The 21,310-nt window shown below is 36.5% G+C and overlaps 1 protein-coding gene and 1 pseudogene across 11 annotated transcripts in view; both read left to right on the top strand.

Annotated features, from left to right (window-relative positions):
- HDAC9 (histone deacetylase 9) overlaps positions 1–21,310 on the top strand; it is a 938,649-nt gene that overhangs the window by 642,966 nt on the left and 274,373 nt on the right. For all 11 annotated transcript variants that reach the window (XR_009260421.1, XM_058724883.1, XM_058724881.1 and 8 more), the window contains one exon: positions 11,762–11,895. Coding sequence is in view for 10 of the 11 variants with exons in the window: in XM_058724883.1 (XP_058580866.1) it covers positions 11,762–11,895 (134 nt within the window). In the remaining variant the exon portion in view is untranslated. The remainder of the gene's footprint in view (positions 1–11,761; positions 11,896–21,310) is intronic.
- Positions 3,850–5,255, top strand: LOC131508322 (26S proteasome regulatory subunit 4-like; annotated as a pseudogene).

Raw genomic sequence — 21,310 nt, 5'->3', positions numbered from 1 at the left:
TATAACTTCTGATAATTAAGGAAAGGGCAGTGTATTTTATTATCTTTACCATAGTCATCTTTTCTGCTCAGGTCTTTCTAATAGAGATGAGGCTTGGCCATGGCTCACAACAGGACTTGGAGAGTATAAGGTATTATTGTACCAAATGAGATTCCCTGAAACAAAGATTTAATGGCAAATGAATTTGATTGGCTTTATCCTCCCTATCAGTACAATTTAAGGTCTTTCTCCCAGCGCTAGGCTGCTTTACATAATTTGTGAGGAAGTTCTTTCTTTGTGATATTATCTTTTTAGTCAGTGTCTAGTGTGAATAGAATCATAGTACTCAAACCAAACCAACATTGTGAAAGCCATTAAAAATAATTGAGTTGAAAGAATTTTTCAATTGACGTTTAGTGGGTGAAACAGCATGATGGAAAGTGAAATACATTTGAATATTTCAGTGTGAGAATAGCAACACTGGCTTGCCTTCTTTCCTTCCTCCCTCCCTCCCTCCCTTCCTCCCTTCCTCCCTTCCTCCTTCTCTCTTTCCCTCTCCATCTCCCTCTTTCCCTCCCTCCCTCTCTCTTTCCCTCCTTCTCTTCCTTCCTTCCTTTCTTTCAATGAAAGATACTTTCCCAAGTCAGGCTAACTCTGGTTAATTCTTCAAGTTTTAGTTTATATGTTGTTTCCTTCAAGAAGCCTTGCTTGATCAGCTAAATCTGAATTCTTTATGATCCCTCATAACAAACTGGATTTTTCCCCAAATATTGTATTTACTTATTTATTTCAGGCGTTGTGTTCCACTGGGCTCTCCATGAGGAAAGAGACTGTTTTTCTGTTTTCTCTAACCCCATTTCTTAGATACATGGCTAGTATAAGGAAGGTGCTTATTATATATATTTACTGTCTAATAAACAAGTAAATCAACAAATGAACAACTGAGTGAAATGAGAGTAAATAGACACAAAATACTGAAAATTATACAAAAAACTATCATTGGTATGTTACGTCAAATTTTAGGGTGATGTTTATATTCTTATTAATTAGAGAAAAAGGATACATGTTCATTGAAGGCAATTTGGTAAACCTAGAAAACTATAAAGAAGAATCACCCATTATTCCATCATTCAGAGGTAACCATAAGTAAAATATGGATTTGTTTTCAGTATATTTTCATCTTCCTATGTGGCTCTCTTTAACAGAATAAAGAAAATTTATATGTATGTTTGTGTTCTTTTTGTGTACATGTGTGTATTGGTAAGTATATGTGTATGTGTGTAATTGTGTGTGTATGTTTGTGTGTGTTTTAAAACCTCTAGAAGCCATACAGAGAAAGACAGATACCATATGGTTTCACTCTTATGTGGATCCTGAGAAACGTAACAGAAACCCATGGGGGAGGGGAAGGGGAAAAAAAAAAAAAAAAAAAAAAGAGGTTAGAGTGGGAGAGAGCCAAAGCATAAGAGACTGTTAAAAACTGAGAACAAACTGAGGGTTGATGGGGGGTGGGAGGGAGGACAGGGTGGGTGATGGGTATTGAGGAGGGCACCTTTTGGGATGAGCACTGGGTGTTGTATGGAAACCAATTTGACAGTAAATTTCATATATTAAAAAATAAATAAATAAATAAATAAATAATAAAAAATAAATAAATAAATAAAACCTCTAGAGCAACTTCTGTTACTACCTTTATCAGAATGGAGAGATTAATTTCCTTTGGGAAAAGAATCAGTTTTGAGATTACCATCTTCAAACATAGGCACTTGGAATTTCTCCTGAAAAATCTTCAAAAATTTGCTCATCTGAATCTTACTGAAGATGATAAAAATAGCTATTTTGTTTATTTAGGAGATTAACTAAACTTGATCACATATATATCATAGCATACATATTTATAAGTATATATATAACATAGATACATATGTATATTTATGTTTTTTTAATTTTTAATTTTTTGGGCTTTTTGTGCCTGACAATATTATCATCCTATTCCCTTCATGCAAAGTTGGACATAGACTTCTTGGGGCACATGTTTTCTGTCTGAAAAGTCTGGAAATAGAGCCAAATGCTCAAGCATTTGGACAGTTTTTGTTTTTGTACATTGACAGTAATCAATGTTTAGCATTGATTAGAAGTCTGAATTCATACTAGTATATGTTCTTTTGTGGGCAGCCTGTTTATTCTTTCCTGTAGCCTTATAGTATGTTTTCTTTATTTTGTTAATTAAAAAACCCCAAATCATCTTTAAGATGAGCATTTGCAGATACATGTTCATGTACGTGTCTCTTTCTAGTTAGGAAAAAATTCTTTAATTCTTTATATTATTCTATTACTCTGAATTCTTCCTTGAGGGAAATTACAACTTTTTGTTGAGACTCCTCTTCTCTGACTTTCATATTTTCTGCTCATTGTGTACATCTCTAAGTTTATATTCAGTAGCACCGATTCAGTTTCCTGAAATGTAAATTCCTCTTTTGTTACCTCCAGTTTAGATTTTAATTTTGCTACTATTTATTGTTTCTTTGCAGTATTTATCCATCTTTCTTTTTATTCATTAATTTAGCTTGAACTTTCCATTTAGCTTTTGGCTTCTATTTTATTGGCTTTTATTTTATAATGATTTTCCATTTCGCTTTTGGCTTCTGTTTTGGCTTCTTTTAACATTTGGGGATGCCAAAAAGTTTTCTAAGTTTTTATTTTGGTTCCTATAGTAAATCATCTTCACTGACCTAACTACTAGGAATGGTGTTTCCTTTACAGTTTTTGTAGCATATTCTCATAGGCTCTGGGTTTTGTTCATCTGTTTTGTTTGTTTTTGCTCACTCATTCTTTTTTTAATGTTTATTTTTGAGAGAGAGATAAAGGGAGGGAGAGAGAGAGAGAGGAAGAGAGAGAGATGGAGAGGGAGAGGGAGAATAATGGCGGGGGGGGGAAGCAAAGAGAGAGGGAGACACAGAATCCAAAGCAGGCTCCAGGCTTCGAGCTGTCAGCATGGAGCCCGCATGGGGCTCAAACCCATCAACTGAATCCACCGACCTTGAGATTGTGAACTAAGTTGAAGTCTGATGCTTAACCAACTTGAGCCACCTAGGTGCCCCTGCTCACTAATTCTTGAGTATAGAGAAGTCTTTCTAGCTATTTGCCAACAAGTGTAGTGAATTCTTTTTGACTTTTTGCCAAATTACATGCTGGTTGAATATGCTCTTGGGCTATGCTATTGAATGGCAATACCAGTCCAATTTCTAGGTTTCAACAGACAATCAGACAGTGTTAGTTAGAAGGCCTAAAGTGGGATTTCTTCTATTTCCTTTTTAACTGTCTGATATTCTGGTAAGATGATTTACATTTGTAAGTCTTAAAAATTCTTTTATCTACTCAGAGGCACAATTTAACACATTTTAAACATTTATTTTTAGATATTTCATTTGTTTGCTCGACAAATCACATTTCATACTTAATTGAAAATTGCACTAATACTTTAAGTGTATCTTATAAAAGATATTATAACAAATATTGTAGGTGTTAGCATATAAAGAGTACAGTAGATCTAGAAATAAAAAGCATGATAAACCTTATGGATAGACTAGAATTATCAATAAAAAGTATAATAGCTGTTGTAGGTATGAAGTGGAAAAAATTAGAAATGGCCCTTGCTTCGAGATAACCCTTTTTATCCATTTTAGTGATTATACCAATTTCAGGTCTTTTTTTCTAGCCCTATATTTTTTTCCTTCCTTACCATACAGAGTTTTTAAAAATCATTTCATACAACTATATTTATACATGCCTCATCTTAACTACTAGATAATAAATTAAATGTAATAAAATGAAATTGTTGGCACCTGAGATTCGAATGACTAAAGCAAGATGGGTCAAGGTCAGAATGGTAGTCATGGCCCTGGAGGTGGCAAGAAGGATGACAAGGACAAGAAAGAGATATGAACCTCCTAAACCAACTAGAGTGGGGAAAAAGAAAACAAAGGGACCAGATGCTGCCAGCAGGCTGCCACTGGTGACACTTCACATTCAGTGCCAGTTAAAATTATTGAAGTTAGAATTGAAGACTGTCTTCTCATGGGGGAAGAATTCATTAGGAATAAGGAAAAAATGGATAAAATGAATAAATGAAAATAAAGAGGGGAAAGATCAAAAGTGGATGATCTGAGGGAGGCCCCAATGTCAGTAGGAACCTTGGAAGAGATCATTGATGACAATTATTCCATCATGTCTGCATCTGTGGTATCCAAACACTACATCAGCATTCTTTCCTTTGTAGACAAGGATCTGCTGGAACTAGGCTCCTTGGTCCTACTTGGCCATAAGGCACATGCTGTCATAGGGGTGCTCATGGATGACCTGGATCCCTTGGTCACAGTGATGAAGGTAGAAAAGGCCCCTCAGGAAACCTGCGATGATATTGGGGGTTGGACAAACAAGTCCAGGAAATTAAAGAATCTGTGGAGTTTCCTCTCCTGAATATTATGAAGAAATGGGTATAAAGCCCCCACAGTGGGTCATTCTCTATGGTCCACTTGTTACAGGTAAAACCTTATTAGCCAAAGCAAACCAAACCTCAGCTACTTCCTTGAGAGTGGTTGGCTCTGAACTTATTCAGAAGTACCTAGCTGATGAGCCCAAACTCATTAGGGAATTATTTCAAGTTGCTGAAGAACATACACCCTCTGTTGTGTTTATTGATGAAATTGATGCCACTGGAACAAAAAAAAATATGATTCAAGTTATAGTGGTGAGAGGGAAATTCAACAAACAGCATTGGAACTGTTGAATAAGATGGATGGATTTGATTCAGGGGATGACGTGAAAGTTATCATGGCCACACACTGAATAGAAACTTTGGATCCAGCACTTACCAGACCAGGCCTCATTGACAGGAAGATTGAATTCCTCCTGCCCCAGGAAAAGACTAAGATGCACATCTTCAGGATCCATACAAGTAGGATGACACTGGCTGATGATGTAACCCTGGAAGACTTGATTATGGCTAAAGATGATGTCCCTCGTGCTGACATCAACACAATCTATACAGAATATGGTCTGCTGGACTTGAGAAAATGTGGAAGGAAAGTAACAAAGACTTCAAAACATCTAAAGAAATTGTTCCTTACAAAAATTAAGAAGGCATCCTTGAGGGGCTGTATCTAGCAGACTGCATTTGCCTTCGAGGAAATGGTTGGGAGTTGTCCCAACCCCTCAGAGGGATGAGGTTGGGGAAGTTGCCCAGAGGAATCCATGTTCCAGTTGATGTTTCTTAGCAGAACCTCTTGTGTATCTTTTTCAGTGTGATGTGTAGGATGCCTTCTGGGCTGCTTTCATCTGTTGGTCGCATAAAGTGCTCTCTCCCCAATAAAGCATGATTCCACTGAGAGAGAGAGAGAGAGAGAGAGAGAGAGAGAGAGAGAGAGAGAGAAGGAAAGAAATTGGTGGCACCTGGATCATAATAAACATTCAATGACTGTTGATTGCATTTACATCTTTCAGAAAGCTATCATGCTATTTATTTTTGTATCATGTTAAATTTCAATCCTTTGGCCCTGCAATATATTTAATAAATGTCATTGAGCAGATACCCTGAGAAGGTATAAAACCTCAGGCAGTTGCCAGAAAAGCGATATAAAGTTGAAAGTTAAGAACTCGGAATCAGGATCAAGAGTTTTAGGTCTAAATATTCTAGACTCAACTTTCTTGATAGAGCAAAGAAGACTCAGCCTAACAGTGTCATATGAAACTAGGTATAAACCTGAAGACCAGAATGGACTCTATAGCTAGCTGATGACTTAACTACATGTAAAGATTAAGAAAAAGGAAAGATACACAGTAGGTGGTTCAAATACTTATCTCATTTAACAAAGCTGAAAGTCAGAGGAAGTACAGGGTCCAAGCATATCTAGAAATGTATCAGAAACTTTTTGGATGGAAAATAAACGCCTAGGGTTTAAAATACAGGTAAAGACTTTATGTTAAGACTCCTTTGTTTATTTTCCCAAATCCTAATTTTAACTCTTGTCCCATTGATCAAGAGAGAGATTGATCCATTGGCTTATGTTACAAATTGTAACCAGTAGGGAAGAAAGGGTCAAAGAAAAGTAGAATTCCATATGAATTCCAAAGAGAGGGACAGGCTTATTTCTCACCCTATAAGTTTTTGTTTCTGGAAAAAAAAAAAGAGGAAAGGAATGGAGAGGAAGGATGAGGCTAAAGTCTCACCTTCCACTCTACCTGTTAACACCTCATTGCTACATCATTAAGATGAGTAAGTGGAGGTTTAGAGTTCCAAATTTTTATTTATTTCCCCTTAAATTTAAATGTCTTTCCAAGAGCTCCTGGACTTTTATTATAATCTCCAGATACTTGGCAATAACTTCCAGCTACTATAGCCTGTTTTACAATATTTTTTTGCAGCAGTTTATGGAGAAAATGTTAAAAGACGAACACTACTGTGGAGCTAAAGTTAGATACGTCGAGATGAAATAGTGAAAAAAATTAAACAACTTAATGATTAGAATCTCTAGTCTTGAAAAATATGTTTTCAAAATGAGAGAGATGCTGTAATTTTTGTGTCTCTTGCCATTAACATGTCTTTTATGTAGTATGAAACTGTAGTTGAAAATGTATTAAACATCCAGCAAGAGGATGTAACAATTGTAAATATGTATGCACCCAACATGAGAGCACCCAAATACATAAAACAGTTAATAACAAACATAGAGAAAATAATCCATAGTAATGCAATAATATTAGGGGACTTTAACACCCCACTCACATTAATGGACAGATCATCCAAACAGAAAACAAGGAAAGAGTGGATTTGAATGACACACTGGACCTGATGGATTCTATAGACATATTCAGAACAATTCAACCTAAAACAGCAGAATCCACATTCTTTTTGAGTGCACATGGAGCATTCTCCAGAGTAGATCACATATTAGGCCACAAAAGAAACCTCAACAGATTCAAAAAGATCAAAGTCATACCATGTATCTTTTCTGATCACAATTCTATGAAATTAGACATCAACCATGAGAAGAAATCTGAAAAGACCACAAATATATAGAGGTTAAATAACATGCTACTAAACAATGAATGGGTCAACCAAGAAATCAAAGAAAACATCAAAAATTACATGGAAACAATTGAAAATGAAAACACAACATTCCAAAACCTTTAATATGCAGCAAAAGCAGTTTTAAGAGGGAAGTTTATAGTAATACAGTTTTACTTTGAAGCAAGAAAAGTTTCAAATAAATTACCTAACATTACATCTACAAGAGCTAGAAAAAGAACAACAAACAAAACCCCAAATCAGTAGAGGGAAGGAAATAAAAAAGATCAGAGGAGAAATAAATGAGATAGAAACTAAAAAACACAATAGAACTTATCACTGAAACCAGGAGCCAGTTCTTTGAAAAGATCAGCAAAATTGACAAACCTCTAACCAGACTCAGAGAGAGAGAGAGAGAGAGAGAGAGAGAGAGAGAGAGAGAGAAAGGCCTCAAACAAAATCGCAAATGAAAAAGAAATAACCAACACCACAGAAATACAAACAATACAAGATATGATGGAAAACTATATGCCAACAAATGAGACAACATAGAACAAATGGATAAATTCCTAGAAAGATATAACCTACCAAAACTGAAGCAGGAAGAAATACAAAATTTGAACAGACCATTTACCACTAAGGAGATTGATTCAGTAATCAAAAAATTCTCTCCAAATCAAAAGTTCAGCACCAGACTGGTTTACAGGCAATTTCTACCAAATGTTGAAAGAAGAATCAATGCCTATTCTTCTCAAACTATTCCACAAAAATAGAAGAAAAAGGAAAACTTCCAAATTCATTCTATGAAACCAGTATCTCCCTGACACCAAAACCAGACAAAGAGACTACAAAAAAAATATAAGGCCAGTATCTCTCATGAATATAGAAGCAAAAATCCTCAACAAAATATTACAAACTGAACTCAACAATATATTTAAAAAATTATATACTATGATCAAGTGGGATTTAATCCCAGGATGCAAGGGTGGGAGTCTCAAAACAATATTCTCAAAACAATCAATGTGACACATCACATCCATAAGTGAAATGATACAAACCATATGATCATTTCAGTAGATTAAAAGCATTTTATAAAGTACAACATCCGTTCGTGATGATATTAAAACATTAGCCCTGAAGGGTGAATAGAAATTAGCCAAATGAGGTATGGGTTATGGGGAGCCAGAAGGAAGAATTTGGGGGCATAGATGGAACAGCAGGTATGAAGATCCTAAGTCATGTATATTTTTTATTGCTTTGAAGAATGGAAGGTAGGCCCTTGTGGAAGAAACAGAGGTCAAGAGAGGAGGTGTATGTGAAGTGTAAGTTGGAGAAACTTGGCCTTGAGAAATTTTAATCTCGTCAGTAAAGTCACCAAAGGATTTAGGCAAAAGTAGCTGTTGTGTGTCAAATGGGATAGAGTAAAAGTCAGGTAGCCAGTGAAAAGGCTTTATTTGAGGAGTTTAGAGATGTAGTACCTTGGATTATGTGTGGTTTTGGCTAGAGATAAGAATCTAGTGATTCAAGTTGTATTTTGGAGGGATAACAGTACTTGTTGGTTCTTTGGAGAGGGAGTTTCTGCAGGATACTAAGGTTTCTAGAGTGAGAAATGGTGGGTCATGATGTCCCTTACTGAAATGAGAGACATTTTGTGTGACTTAAGATCATGAACTCAAATCTGAGACATTCTCACTTTATAAAAATTATGAGACATCCAAATGGAGATTTTAGATGGGCAATTGAATAGACAAGTGTGAAAGTATGCTCCTTAAAAGAGGGATCAGCACTAATGATGAAAGTGTGAGTCAGGGGCATAGGGATGGATTTTGAAGCCACTTGAGTGTTAAGATTGGATATTGTTTGGACCAGCAAAATGACATTTTTTCACGGACATAATTTTTACCACATGGTTTGAAAATACCTATGTCATTATTCTGCATGATTTTTAGTACACTCAGAGATAAATATTTTTGCCTCTTGAGTAGCATTCCTCTAACACAATATTGTAAGTCAAAGAGAGAGGGGCGTCTGGGTGGCTCAGGTGATTAAGGGTCCAACTTTAGCTCAGATCATGATCTCGCAGTTTGTGGGTTTGACTCCAGCATTGGGTTCTGTGCTGACAGCTCACAGCCTGGAGCCTGCTTTGGATTCTGTGTCTCCCTCTCTTTCTACCCCTCCCCTGTTTGCGCGCATGCGCTCTTGCTCTCTCTCTCTCTCTCAAAAATAAAACATTAACAAAATTTTTAAAAAAATAATAAAATCCATTAGACTTACTTTACAATACAAATTACTGGTCTTTACCTCAGCCGTAGCAATCTCTTACTCGGCACATCCCCAAAGGCAAGGGAATTAAAAGCAAAAATTAATTACTGGGACCTTATGAAGATAAAAAGCTTCTGCACAGCAAAGGAAACAACCAACAAAACTAAAAGGCACCCAACGGAATGGGAAAAGATATTTGCAAATGACATATCGGACAAAGGGCTAGTATCCAAAATCTATAAAGAGCTCACCAAACTCCACACCCGAAAAACAAATAACCCAGTGAAGAAATGGGCAGAAAACATGAATAGACACTTCTCTAAAGAAGACATCCGGATGGCCAACAGGCACATGAAAAGATGCTCAACATCGCTCCTTATCAGGGAAATACAAATCAAAACCACACTGAGATATCACCTCATGCCAGTCAGAGTGGCCAAAATGAACAAATCAGGAGACTACAGATGCTGGAGAGGATGTGGAGAAACGGGAACCCTCTTGCACTGTTGGTGGGAATGCAAATTGGTGCAGCCGCTCTGGAAAGCAGTGTGGAGGTTCCTCAGAAAATTAAAAATAGACCTACCCTATGACCCAGCAATAGCACTGCTAGGAATTTACCCAAGGGATACCGGAGTACTGATGCATAGGGGCACTTGCATCCCAATGTTTATAGCAGCACTCTCAACAATAGCCAAATTATGGAAAGAGCCTAAATGTCAGTCAACTGATGAATGGATAAAGAAATTGTGGTTTATATACACAATGGAATACTACGTGGCAATGAGAAAGAACAAAATATGGCCCTTTGTAGCAACGTGGATGGAACTGGAGAGTGTGATGCTAAGTGAAATAAGCCATACAGAGAAAGACAGATACCATATGGTTTCACTCTTATGTGGATCCTGAGAAACTTAACCGAAACCCATGGGGGAGGAGAAAGAAAAAAAAAAAAAAAGAGCTTAGAGTGGGAGAGAGCCAAAGCATAAGAGACTGTTAAAAACTGAGAACAAACTGAGGGTTGATGGGAGGTGGGAGGGAGGGTAGGGTAGGGGATGGGTATTGAAGAGGGCACCTTTTGGGATGAGCATTGGGTGTTGTATGGAAACCAATTTGACAATAAATTTCATATATTGGAAAAAAAATAAAATAAAAATTAAAAAAAAACAAATTATTGGTCTTTATCTGTTCTTGAATAGATACTTATTTTTGCTTTTTAATTTTGGTCTTCTTCTGTCTTCACTCCATGTCCTCAGATAATGTATTTCCATGGTAATTTGTTGGAATATTTGATCGGTTAAATGATTTCTTATGTCAGGCAGTTTTGTAAGTAACATGTTTTCCCCCCAAGGAATTGGATTAAGGGTAGAAATCTTTTCAAAATTAACCAGCATTGTAATTATCATCTACTTTGTTGCTTTAAAAAGTCCTATTTTATGTATCTATAAAATCCATTTCATGTAACTCATCATAGAGTCTAACTAAAATATGAAATATGTTAACTCATGATAATTTAAAAGCAGATTATATTCAGTATCTATGGAATCTCTACTAAAGGTATTGCAATCGACTTAATTCATTTTCTTTTACTTTTTCATTTTTTTAAAGAAACATTTAAGATGTTCCACAATATTATAAGATTGCTTACAGATTGGCATAAACTGAGAAAAGCACAGTAAGCAAGGAATAAACTCTTTCTGTACATCTTTGGAAGAACTGCTGAGCAGAATGGGCAAGCAGTTGGAAAGTTTTCTAATTTATTACAAAAGTGTAACCCTGATCTAAAGTGAAGATAGATGGCACACCTGGGTGGGGCCGTCAGTTAAGCATCCAAATCTTGGTTTCAGCTCAGGTCATGATCTAATACTAGTTCATGAGTTTAAGCCCTGCATGGGCTGTGCACTGACATTGTGGAGCCTGCTTAGGACTCTCTCTCCTCCTCTATTTTTGCCCCTCCCCTGCTCACTCTCCATCTCTCTCTCTCTCTCTCTCAAAATAAATAAATAAACAAGCATTGAAAAAAAAGAAAGTGAAACTAGAATTACTCATGAAATTAATTCATGATTTAGAGAGCTCATTTTGTGGCTTCAGTGATAACATATAGATCTTTACTGAATTGTGATTTACTTCATAGTGATTGAAGACTGGTAAAATTACAGTATTTTTAAAAATCTGAAGTTTCTTAAAATTTTACCATCTTCATCCCTTTATATATTTACTAAGCTAGGGTGTGCTCAGTACTGATTAATCCAGGGGTTGACCTATTTTTGCATTTACATCCAGATAAACAGGACTAAATGACTCTTATGTGCTAGAATTTTCAAATATATATTATTTCTCTATTTGTAAATTTATTTTTAAAAGAATGCCTTTTTTAGAGTAATCATATTATCGTAACATTTTATCATAACCTTGTATCATTACTCAATCTTGTGCTGTGTTTTCTTTGTGCTGAAGGAATTGCCTACGACCCTCTGATGCTGAAACACCAGTGTATTTGTGGCAATTCCACCACTCACCCTGAGCACGCTGGACGAATACAGAGCATCTGGTCACGGCTGCAAGAAACTGGACTGCTAAATAAATGTGAGGTAATCCTGAATTGGCTACACTCTTTTACTTACTGAAATAAATCATGTAAAAAGGGCAGTATTCATTTGGGTAGTAGTAGAAAAATGTTAATACTTGGGCACAGACACCATGATCGATGAACATTATTGATACTTGTAGCATAGCACTTTTGACCTGACTCTGGGCTAGGCACCTAGGGGGAACTCAGTCCATGTTGATGGACTGAGCAGTTGCATGATGTATGTGTGCGATTATTGCAGCATTTTTTGAGACACATGATAGCATTCTTGTTTCCAGATAGGTATCATTTATTCAGTTAAATTTTTGGGAAACTCTTCACAATCTGTTAAGTGCTGAGAGTTGTTATTTATTATTATAAGCTGTACTTTGAACTCAGATATATCCCAAATTTGCCTTTGGAATTGACTAGATTTAAAGATGACCTGTCCTCTTACCAAGAAAAGTAACTTCTTTTTATTGAAGTGGCTGATAATCTTCCGTTTTTATAGTGAAGGTTTGAGTACTTTTATTTTACTGGTATTTCTTTAGACTCATTTCTGAAGATTCCTCGAGTCCCTTTTTCATTTAGAAAAATATGTTTCTTTCGGCTTTCACAAATAAAAATGGTATCAATTCAAAAAATTTCCTGTATTCAGATTTGCAAAATCTGTCACAATAAGCTGTTTTATTTGGTTGCTATCATTGTCCATTGTTGCCTAAGACCCAGTAACATTCTATATTTGAGTCTAAGACATTTTAAAAAAAATATATCCCCAATGTTTTCTTCACATTACTTTAACATTTATTGATCAAAAGTATTTTTACCTGTGTCTGTATTATGTTCAAACATGTTCTAGGGACTAGAACTATAGAATTTCACAAGACAAATATAGTCCTTGTTATTACAGACTGACAATATAACATGTTGCTCTTTGGTTTTGTTGTCAGTCTTTGCAGATCAGTGAAGGAAATCCAGTGTGATTCTCACTAGTTTGGGAAGAAATTAAATGGATAATATTTTGACTAAAGGTATATCATGAGGAAACTGATATATTGAGACTACATCGAATTCACTCTACTTTGATAAAATAGAAAAGCAATTTATGCAACTACTTTTAAGTTAATTAAATTTTGGCAACCCAAAATGTGGTCCAGAATATTTCTATTCAAAGCCAATTTACTTTAAAGTAAACCTGTAAAATATATCAGTTGAGAAGGAAATGCCAGAGCAGACAGAATGTTTCTTAGAGTCTTGTGCTCTTGCTGATATTTGATGCCCGAATGACATCAGTCTGATCCTTCTCTGCAAAGTAGTGAAAAGAACTGATTTTGAAAATACAAAGTCATTTATTCAGTACATTCATTTATGAGGATGTATTATTTCCTTTATTGATTTTTCTCTTTTGAAGGTGAATAATGTACCTTGTAGGTTTTTTTCTTTACATGAAAACATGGGTAATGTCTGTGGGTCATTCAGCAGATTGGGATTGTGAATGAGTACACCAAAGTATTGTGTACACATTTAGTTTTCACAAGTTTTATTATATGTTTATAATAGAATTATCAAATTTTTTTCATATTTAAAGTTATTCTTTTGATTAAATATATCCTCTTTACCTAAAACCTTAATGTGAAAGAATTTGAGCTAGATTTATTTCTCTGATACTTCCTTGAGTGAAAGTCTGTTATTCATCTCTTGCCAGTAGCGTCCATATTATATGGCAGAAGGATTTCATACTTTTTGGTAAATTATAGAGTTGTCTTTAAGGTTTTTATGTTTTTGATAATGCACTGTGGAGGCCAAACCACTATGTGGTCGACACAGTCCCATATGGAGTAAATAAAGTAAACTAGCAAGGGGACTAATCTGTGGTGAACTGGTCTTAATGGACATTTATTCACGTGAACGTTTCTGTTTCACCGTTGCATCTACTATAGATGCTTTCCACCTTGGCATTTTTTTCTGTGCTTTTGCCAGCTGAGGCATTGCTGTTTACATTTTTTCACTTTTAGGTCTTTATTATATCCTGGAGTGTTAGCCCAGCCAAATTAGCAGTGGCTGATCAGAGACTTCAAATGCATTGTTAGATTATGGTATTCCTTAAATCTTTTTACCTGAAAGAGCACTGGTTATGAAAGGAGCAAAGTGCAGAAATAAGTGAAATGTAAAATGGCTCATCCTGGTCTTAACATTTAAAAATCTGTTACCCCTTTCTGATCAGTCTTCTTTTTCAACTCCTCATGCATCACATTATTTTAGTCCTGTATTATTTGAAAGCATAAAATTCAATTTATACAACAGCACTGACTGATGTGATATCAGACCCAGGGTGAAATGGCAGAAGTACAGTGGGGCTAATGAGAATGAGTGAGTCTAGCCCTAGACCAGTCAGCTAAATAAGTGTCTTTGGTAAACAATCACACTACGAATAATGCACTTGAAAGCCCAGATCACGGGGCGCCTGGGTGGCGCAGTTGGTTAGGCGTCCGACTTCAGCCAGGTCACGATCTCGCGGTCCGTGAGTTCCAACCCCGCATCGGGCTCTGGGCTGATGGCTCGGAGCCTGGAGCCTGTCTCCGATTCTGTGTCTCCCTCTCTCTCTGCCCCTCCCCCATTCATGCTCTGTCTCTCTCTGTCCCAAAAAAATAAATAAAAAACGTTGGGAAAAAAAAAAAAAAAAAAAGAAAGCCCAGATCACTAGAGTTGCTCTTAATGAAGACCAACTACAAAAATATCCATAATTTTTTTTTAATTTTTTTTCAACGTTTTTAATTTATTTTTGGGACAGAGAGAGACAGAGCATGAACGGGGGAGGGGCAGAGAGAGAGGGAGACACAGAATCGGAAACAGGCTCCAGGCTCCGAGCCATCAGCCCAGAGCCTTACGCGGGGCTCGAACTCACAGACCGCGAGATGGTGACCTGGCTGAAGTCGGACGCTTAACCGACTGCGCCACCTAGGCGCCCCCATAATTTCTTAATAATATAAACAGAACACTCTTTTTGCTAACATAATTTGATAACAGTTCACCAGTTGTTTGATTGCTTAAGTGATGAAATTGTTGCTCATATGTATTTATTTGCTCCTATGTTACCAGGTATCTCGGACTTCATGCTGACCTAATCATAAAATGGAATTTCTAAAACCATTTAAAAAAAGAGTTTAAGACAACTAGAGGTTGATGTTTCTTTGTATGTAAACGATTTTAGGAATATTCAAAATGTAATTAAAAAAAAAATTAATGTTTATTTATTTTTGAGAGAGACACACCCAGAGTGTGAGTAAGGGAGGGGCAGAGAGAAAGGGAGACCCAGAATCTGAAGTAGGGCTGCAGGCTCCAAGCTGTCAGCACAGAGCCCGATGTGGGGCTCAAACCCACAAACCATGCAATCATGACCTGAGCTGAAGTCGGACACTTAAGCGATTTAGCCACCTAGGCGCCCCAAAATGTAATTTTAAAAATGATCATTAACCAAACAAATGTTACCCTTTTCTAGAGACTTTCAGGTTGTAAGGTAAAACATAGTAACAAAAGGGGTAAAACAGAACCAAAAGAAACATAACTCCTTTTTTCTTCTTGATTGTTTCTATCAGAAGAGTATGGGAGAAAATAAAAAGGGAACACACAGAGGTTATTTCAGAACAGTTTAGCCTACTCAGAAATAGTAGAATCTGTTTCATCAACCAGTACTCTTCCTAGTAACTGCACCTAAAATGTACATGTTCGTTGTGGATTTTCTTTTAAAGTTTTTGCTTTGACAAGTTAAATCTAATGTACACATTTAATATATTATTAAATCATCTTGCAAGGATGCTAACCTTTTTGTCTCAAGCCAAATGATTTTGAAAATTTCAATTATGTGGAAGAGAAAACCACAGAAACATAAAACAAATCTTTTAGCATTTCACCAAAACTCATTAGAATCAGTTGCTGAAAAAAACAAGAGAAAAGTATACTATAAGTGGCAAGTGGTCAGGTACATGGTGAGAGCATTAAGGGTCAAAGAGGCAAGAAAATTCTTCCTGTATGGGCTAATAGGTTTCCTGGTTAGTGTTTATGAACCTTCTAAGGAGATCAAGGCCAATGACAGGATCTTCCAATTGGACTTGACTTATTCACTCCATGAGAGAAGTTAGGTTTCAGCTTGGGTATGAATGAATATTTACCATGATAGCCCAAAGACTTCAGGAGAATGAGACCTTTCTTTCTAAATTTGTCTAGATAGGACTACTAGGAAATTAAATTCCAGTTCTGTTTGTTCCTTGATTATGTTTAGAACATGCATTCCTGAGAGGGTAAAATCTGTGCATCTAGGACTCCAGGGATGTGAATACGAGCCTTGGTGTCTAGGTTATCACTCTTTCCTAAACATTATAGACAAATTCCTGTCTTGGTGTGAGCAATAAGAACTCAACTCAATTGTCTCAAAAGAGAGAGGATTTATTAGATTTTACAGAAAAGGATATAATTGAATAAGAATATAATACATAGAAGCTGGGTCAGTTTGTTTTTCCCCAATATCCAGAGAGCGATTTGCCATCTTTGAACACTATTTTCCTGCCAGGTCTGTGTAGCCACCTATAGCTAGCAGTTAGCCAGTGCTTTTAGAGAAGGTATCAACAGATTTCTGGGGACATATAGCTGGTCAGCAAGCTGAAACCTGTGGCCAGATAAGTGGTATTCATTTATTGATTAGTGCGGTGCTCATATGTTAGCACACATCAGAATCATTGGGAATACTAAAATACAGATTGTGGGGCTCCAGCCTCAGAGGTTCATATTCAGCAGTAGTGGAGTCCTGTTGGGATGAGGTCTGAGAATTTGGGTGCTGACATGTGTCTGGGTAATCTTGATACTGCTGATCTGGCCACCACACTTTAAGAATGGTAGAATCTTTAAGATGTACACTTTAAGAACAGGATTCATCCATTCAACAGTACATCAAAATTTTGAGTTTTCCAGGCTCCTGTATTAGGATCTAGAGAAGATTCATGCCCTGTCTTCAAGGAGATTACCATTTGGTGGGATCAGCCGATATTAATCAAATGGTCAAGAAAAAAATATGTAATTATAAAATCACAAGGGATTTTGAGTTACTAATTTATGTTTCAGTGATTTTAAAGACTCTTACTGATTTAGCTTGGAGAAGAAAAATAAAATGAGAAAGAGTGTGGTCCAGTGCTGCCTCCATAGTCTTGACAGCATCAGAAGGGCCATCTGAACAAGAGATGGAAGTAGAAGTGTTGTATATCAGAATGCAAAGGAGGAAGTACCCCAGACCTAATGTTGAAGAGCTTGACCTCCTTCTGTCTTTGTGTTTGTTTTTGGCTTTTTATTTCACTGGGAAAGAAGGTAAGGAGTCTCCATTCTACTGGCATTCAAAGAAATGTCACCTTTCCTCAACCAACAGAATAGTCAATTTTGTAATTAAACAATGATATGATAGGAAAGATGGCAATTTGAAAACATTCAATGGCCTCCTTTGTTTCAAAATAATAGACTGATCCACAAATCAGAATTATGTATTGTGTCAGTTTATTTAGCAGTGTAGAAAATTGATCAAAATGGATTCCTTCAAAGGTTATTGTTCAACATTAGATTTGGCCTTACTCCTGCCATTAATTATCTGTATACTTTTGTCAACTCATTTAACCTTACTCATTGGTTTGCCCATGTGTAAGATGAGGCTCTTAGGCAGGATATTTGCTAAGATCTTTTCCAGCTAGTGATATCATATGAAACTAGATGGCTAAGGAGCTCATTTGGCACATAACACTTTCTTTGGTTAAGAGTAGACAAAATTTTTAGAGTGTTTTAGTAAACATACTGCTTTTTGACTTGTAAGCTGTAGTGTAAATTGGTTGTGCTTACTAGTCCTGATTAGCAGCCAGAGAAAACATTAGTCTTCATCATATTAGATTACAGTGGATACATGGGTCAACTTCTTTTGGCATGACGTGGCACTGTTTTTTAAAAATTGAGGTGGTTAGTCCTTCATGCCAGTACTATTTAATTTTTTTCCCCAACTGAATCATTCATACTTAGTTTACTGATTCTTTAGAGAGCAAAAAGCAAAATCGGTAGCTTTCTTGTCACCGTAAGAAGTGGATCTGGAAGGGTCATTCGGTATCCTCCTCAGAAACAAGTCCTTTGATTAGGTAGCCAGGTTTCTAAAGTGTGTGTGCCCTGAAGAAAACAATTTGCTTTTCTGTCCTTAAAAAATTGCAGAGATTGACCCATCATCTGTTAGAAATGCACTTGCAGTTGTTTTTCCAGAAGTGTTCATGACTCTCAGCCCCACCAAGCCACCCACAGACATTTGCTTGCTCTCACATTTGTTTTGAGAATAATAAGATTTTATAATGCTTTTGTTGGATTACATATTATGTGGAATTTGCATTGGCTCTTTGTTACTAATATTGAATAACTTTGTTTCGCTTAATTCGTAAGTAAAAACCATAAGCAACATACTGTGCTGAAATGTTTAACTCTTTTATTCAAGTGCCAACACAAAGTAATTACAAAACAATTCGGGGACCCAAAACCAAGCTACTGTTGTGCCTTTTGGGACTTCCTCGGCCATTCCAATGAGAAAAGTGGAGAGCAGGTTTAATGTAAAATCTTAAGATGCCAAGGAGCTCAGGGCTAGGGTCCCACACCTTCCTGTGCATTACAGGTAATTTTAGAAGACCTTTTTCAAATCTAAATAAAGAAATATAATACTCTTTGAGAAAAACTTTTGGAATGTGCAGATTTTCTGACATAACTGCTAAAAAGCACTGAATACTGCAAGTTAATTCAATTAAACATTTGTTTTATAGAGTAATCTAACTAGATGGCAGCACATAACAGCTTACTGTTTAGCTTGCAAAAAGAAAATTTTATGTGTGTTTGTGTTTTAGAATCTAACCACAAAGCAGTAAGAAACTTAGGGAGTCTTGTGAATTGTCTCTAAAGGACAGGACAGTCTTGAGAAGTGGCACAAATGATTTAGATGTGATGAGTAAACCAGGATACATTTTGTAATTATTCTGAGAGATATTTGTATATCACAGTAGAGTGAACCTAGTCAGATAAATACATTAAAGCTACTTGTGCAGCCTATAATCAGAATTAAGATGATTTGGAATTTTTTGTTTTGATTATTTTTTTCTATAAAAAAGGAAGAATTAGTGTGGAAAACAATCAACAAAAGGAAATAAGACAGACTGCCCACATTTGGAGAGTGATACGGGATTTTTTTAAGAGCAGCATTAAAGCTTATTTTTTAAAATGTTTGTTTGTTTGTAGAACATGAGCAGAGGAGGGGTAGAGAGAGAAGGAGTGAGAGAATCCCAGGTATATTCCATGCTGTCAACACAGAGCCCAGTGTGTGGCTCTGTGGGATGGGATCCTGTATGGGATGTATGGGATCATGACCTGAGCCAAAATCAGGAGTCAGATGCTTAACCCACTGAGCCACCTAGGTGCCCCTAACGCCTATTAACAAAAATGAATAGTTACATGTTTTTAACCATCTGAAAATTATAATGCTAAAGTAATGCAAAATATTTATTGTGACAAAATTTGTTTCATATATGATTACTATTTTTTTTTTTAATTTTTTTTTTCAACGTTTATTTATTTATTTTTGGGACAGAGAGAGACAGAGCATGAACGGGGGAGGGACAGAGAGAGAGGGAGACACAGAATCGGAAACAGGCTCCAGGCTCCGAGCCATCAGCCCAGAGCCTGACGCGGGGCTCGAACTCACGGACCGCGAGATCGTGACCTGGCTGAAGTCGGACGCTTAACCGACTGCGCCACCCAGGTGCCCCTATGATTACTATTTTTAAAAAATCAATGCTTTAGCCCAAACCGTTAAAATGTTCATTTACAGTTGTTTACAAAATAATTATAATCTAGGAGATTCAGTTACATAAAATCATAAAAATTGAGCAATTACACTAAAGGGTAACATTTTTTTTCTTTTTGATGAGCATAATATTTTGAAATGGGTGGAAATAAACTTTTAAGAAATATATAGCATGTATACTTTTTTACCATTCAGACCTTTATTATTGAATAGGATTTGCTGTTCTCTGAAATTCTTTTGCAATTACTTTATGCACCCAGAAATAGCTTTACGTGAATTGCAATGACCGAATCAAGCAGTTTTATAAGCAAGTGGAGGCACTTGTTTTGAAGAACAGATAGATCTTTCTTACTTCCCAACCTTTGCTGTGACAACCATTTGTTGTAACTACAGTTTGAAATGTGGGTCAGTAGAGTGTCAGTATCTTGAATTCATTTACGAGCAGAAAGAATGGACAGCTCCTTCTAACATGCAGTTCTTGACTGAGGATGCACATTAAAACCCACAGGGTGTTTCTAAGTATCTATATGCCCAGGGTGTCCCCAAGGTTAATCAGACGTTCTGGAGGTAGGACCCAGGCAATAATACCTTTTAATCTTCCCCAGCTGATTTCAAGGTGCAGACAGTGTTAAAAACCACTATACCAGAAGGTCTATTTCTTTTTTTTTTAATTAAAAAAAATTTTTTTTAATGTTTATTTATTTTTGAGACAGAGAGAGACAGAGCATGAGCAGGGAAGGGGCAGATAGAGAGGGAGACACAGAATGTGAAGCAGTCTCCAGGCTCTGAGCTGTCAGCACAGAGCCCGACGCAGGGCTCGAAGCAGGGCTCGACGCAGGGCTCGACGCAGGGCTCGACGCAGGGCTCGAACTCACGAACTGTGAGATCATGACCCGAGCCGAAGTCAGAAGCTTAACCGACTGAGCCACCCAGGCGCCCCCAGGAGGTCTATTTCTTAACTTAAGCTTAATGGGATAGAGACAAAAAGGTGAATGGAGTCAAATATGTGAACATGGGAGTGTAACAGAAGTTAGCATTTACTTGAGAAACAAAGGTAGCATTAACTCAGAAGTTCCATACACAGACTTTTAAAAATTGGAAAATGTATTTATTATTTTGAAGTTATCACAAGGTAGGAATAGGAATTTTAGAAAATATACTTATTTTTCAATTATGATTAAACATTAAGAAATTGCTTCAAAGTATAGCTAATATACTTTTGAAAACCTTCATAGTGAGATCTCCACTCTTGCTTCAACTTTAGTAATTTATTACTTCAATTATTATATTTGCTTGCCTAAGTCAGTTCTATCAATTAAAATAAAGAATGTTGAATTTTTATTGTGTATAAGATCATTTCACATAGAATATTATCATTTTAGGGCTAAAGAGGGACTTTGAAGTAATTTGGTCAAACCTCCTAATGTTTATAAATGGAGAAGTTAAGAGTCCTGAAATGTACCTCATAGCTGGCTAGGAGCATGTTACAGACAGGTGACGGTCTGAACCTAGAACTCAGGGCTCCTGACCTCCAGTTTATTTTCTTTCCATGTGACCAGCTGAAAGGACCACAAGCCTA

Source organism: Neofelis nebulosa, chromosome 4, assembly GCF_028018385.1.
Source record: "Neofelis nebulosa isolate mNeoNeb1 chromosome 4, mNeoNeb1.pri, whole genome shotgun sequence".
NCBI classification, from domain to species: domain Eukaryota; kingdom Metazoa; phylum Chordata; class Mammalia; order Carnivora; family Felidae; genus Neofelis; species Neofelis nebulosa.
Note: the sequence above shows the minus strand (reverse complement) of the source record. Positions and strands in the feature narration are given on the sequence as shown.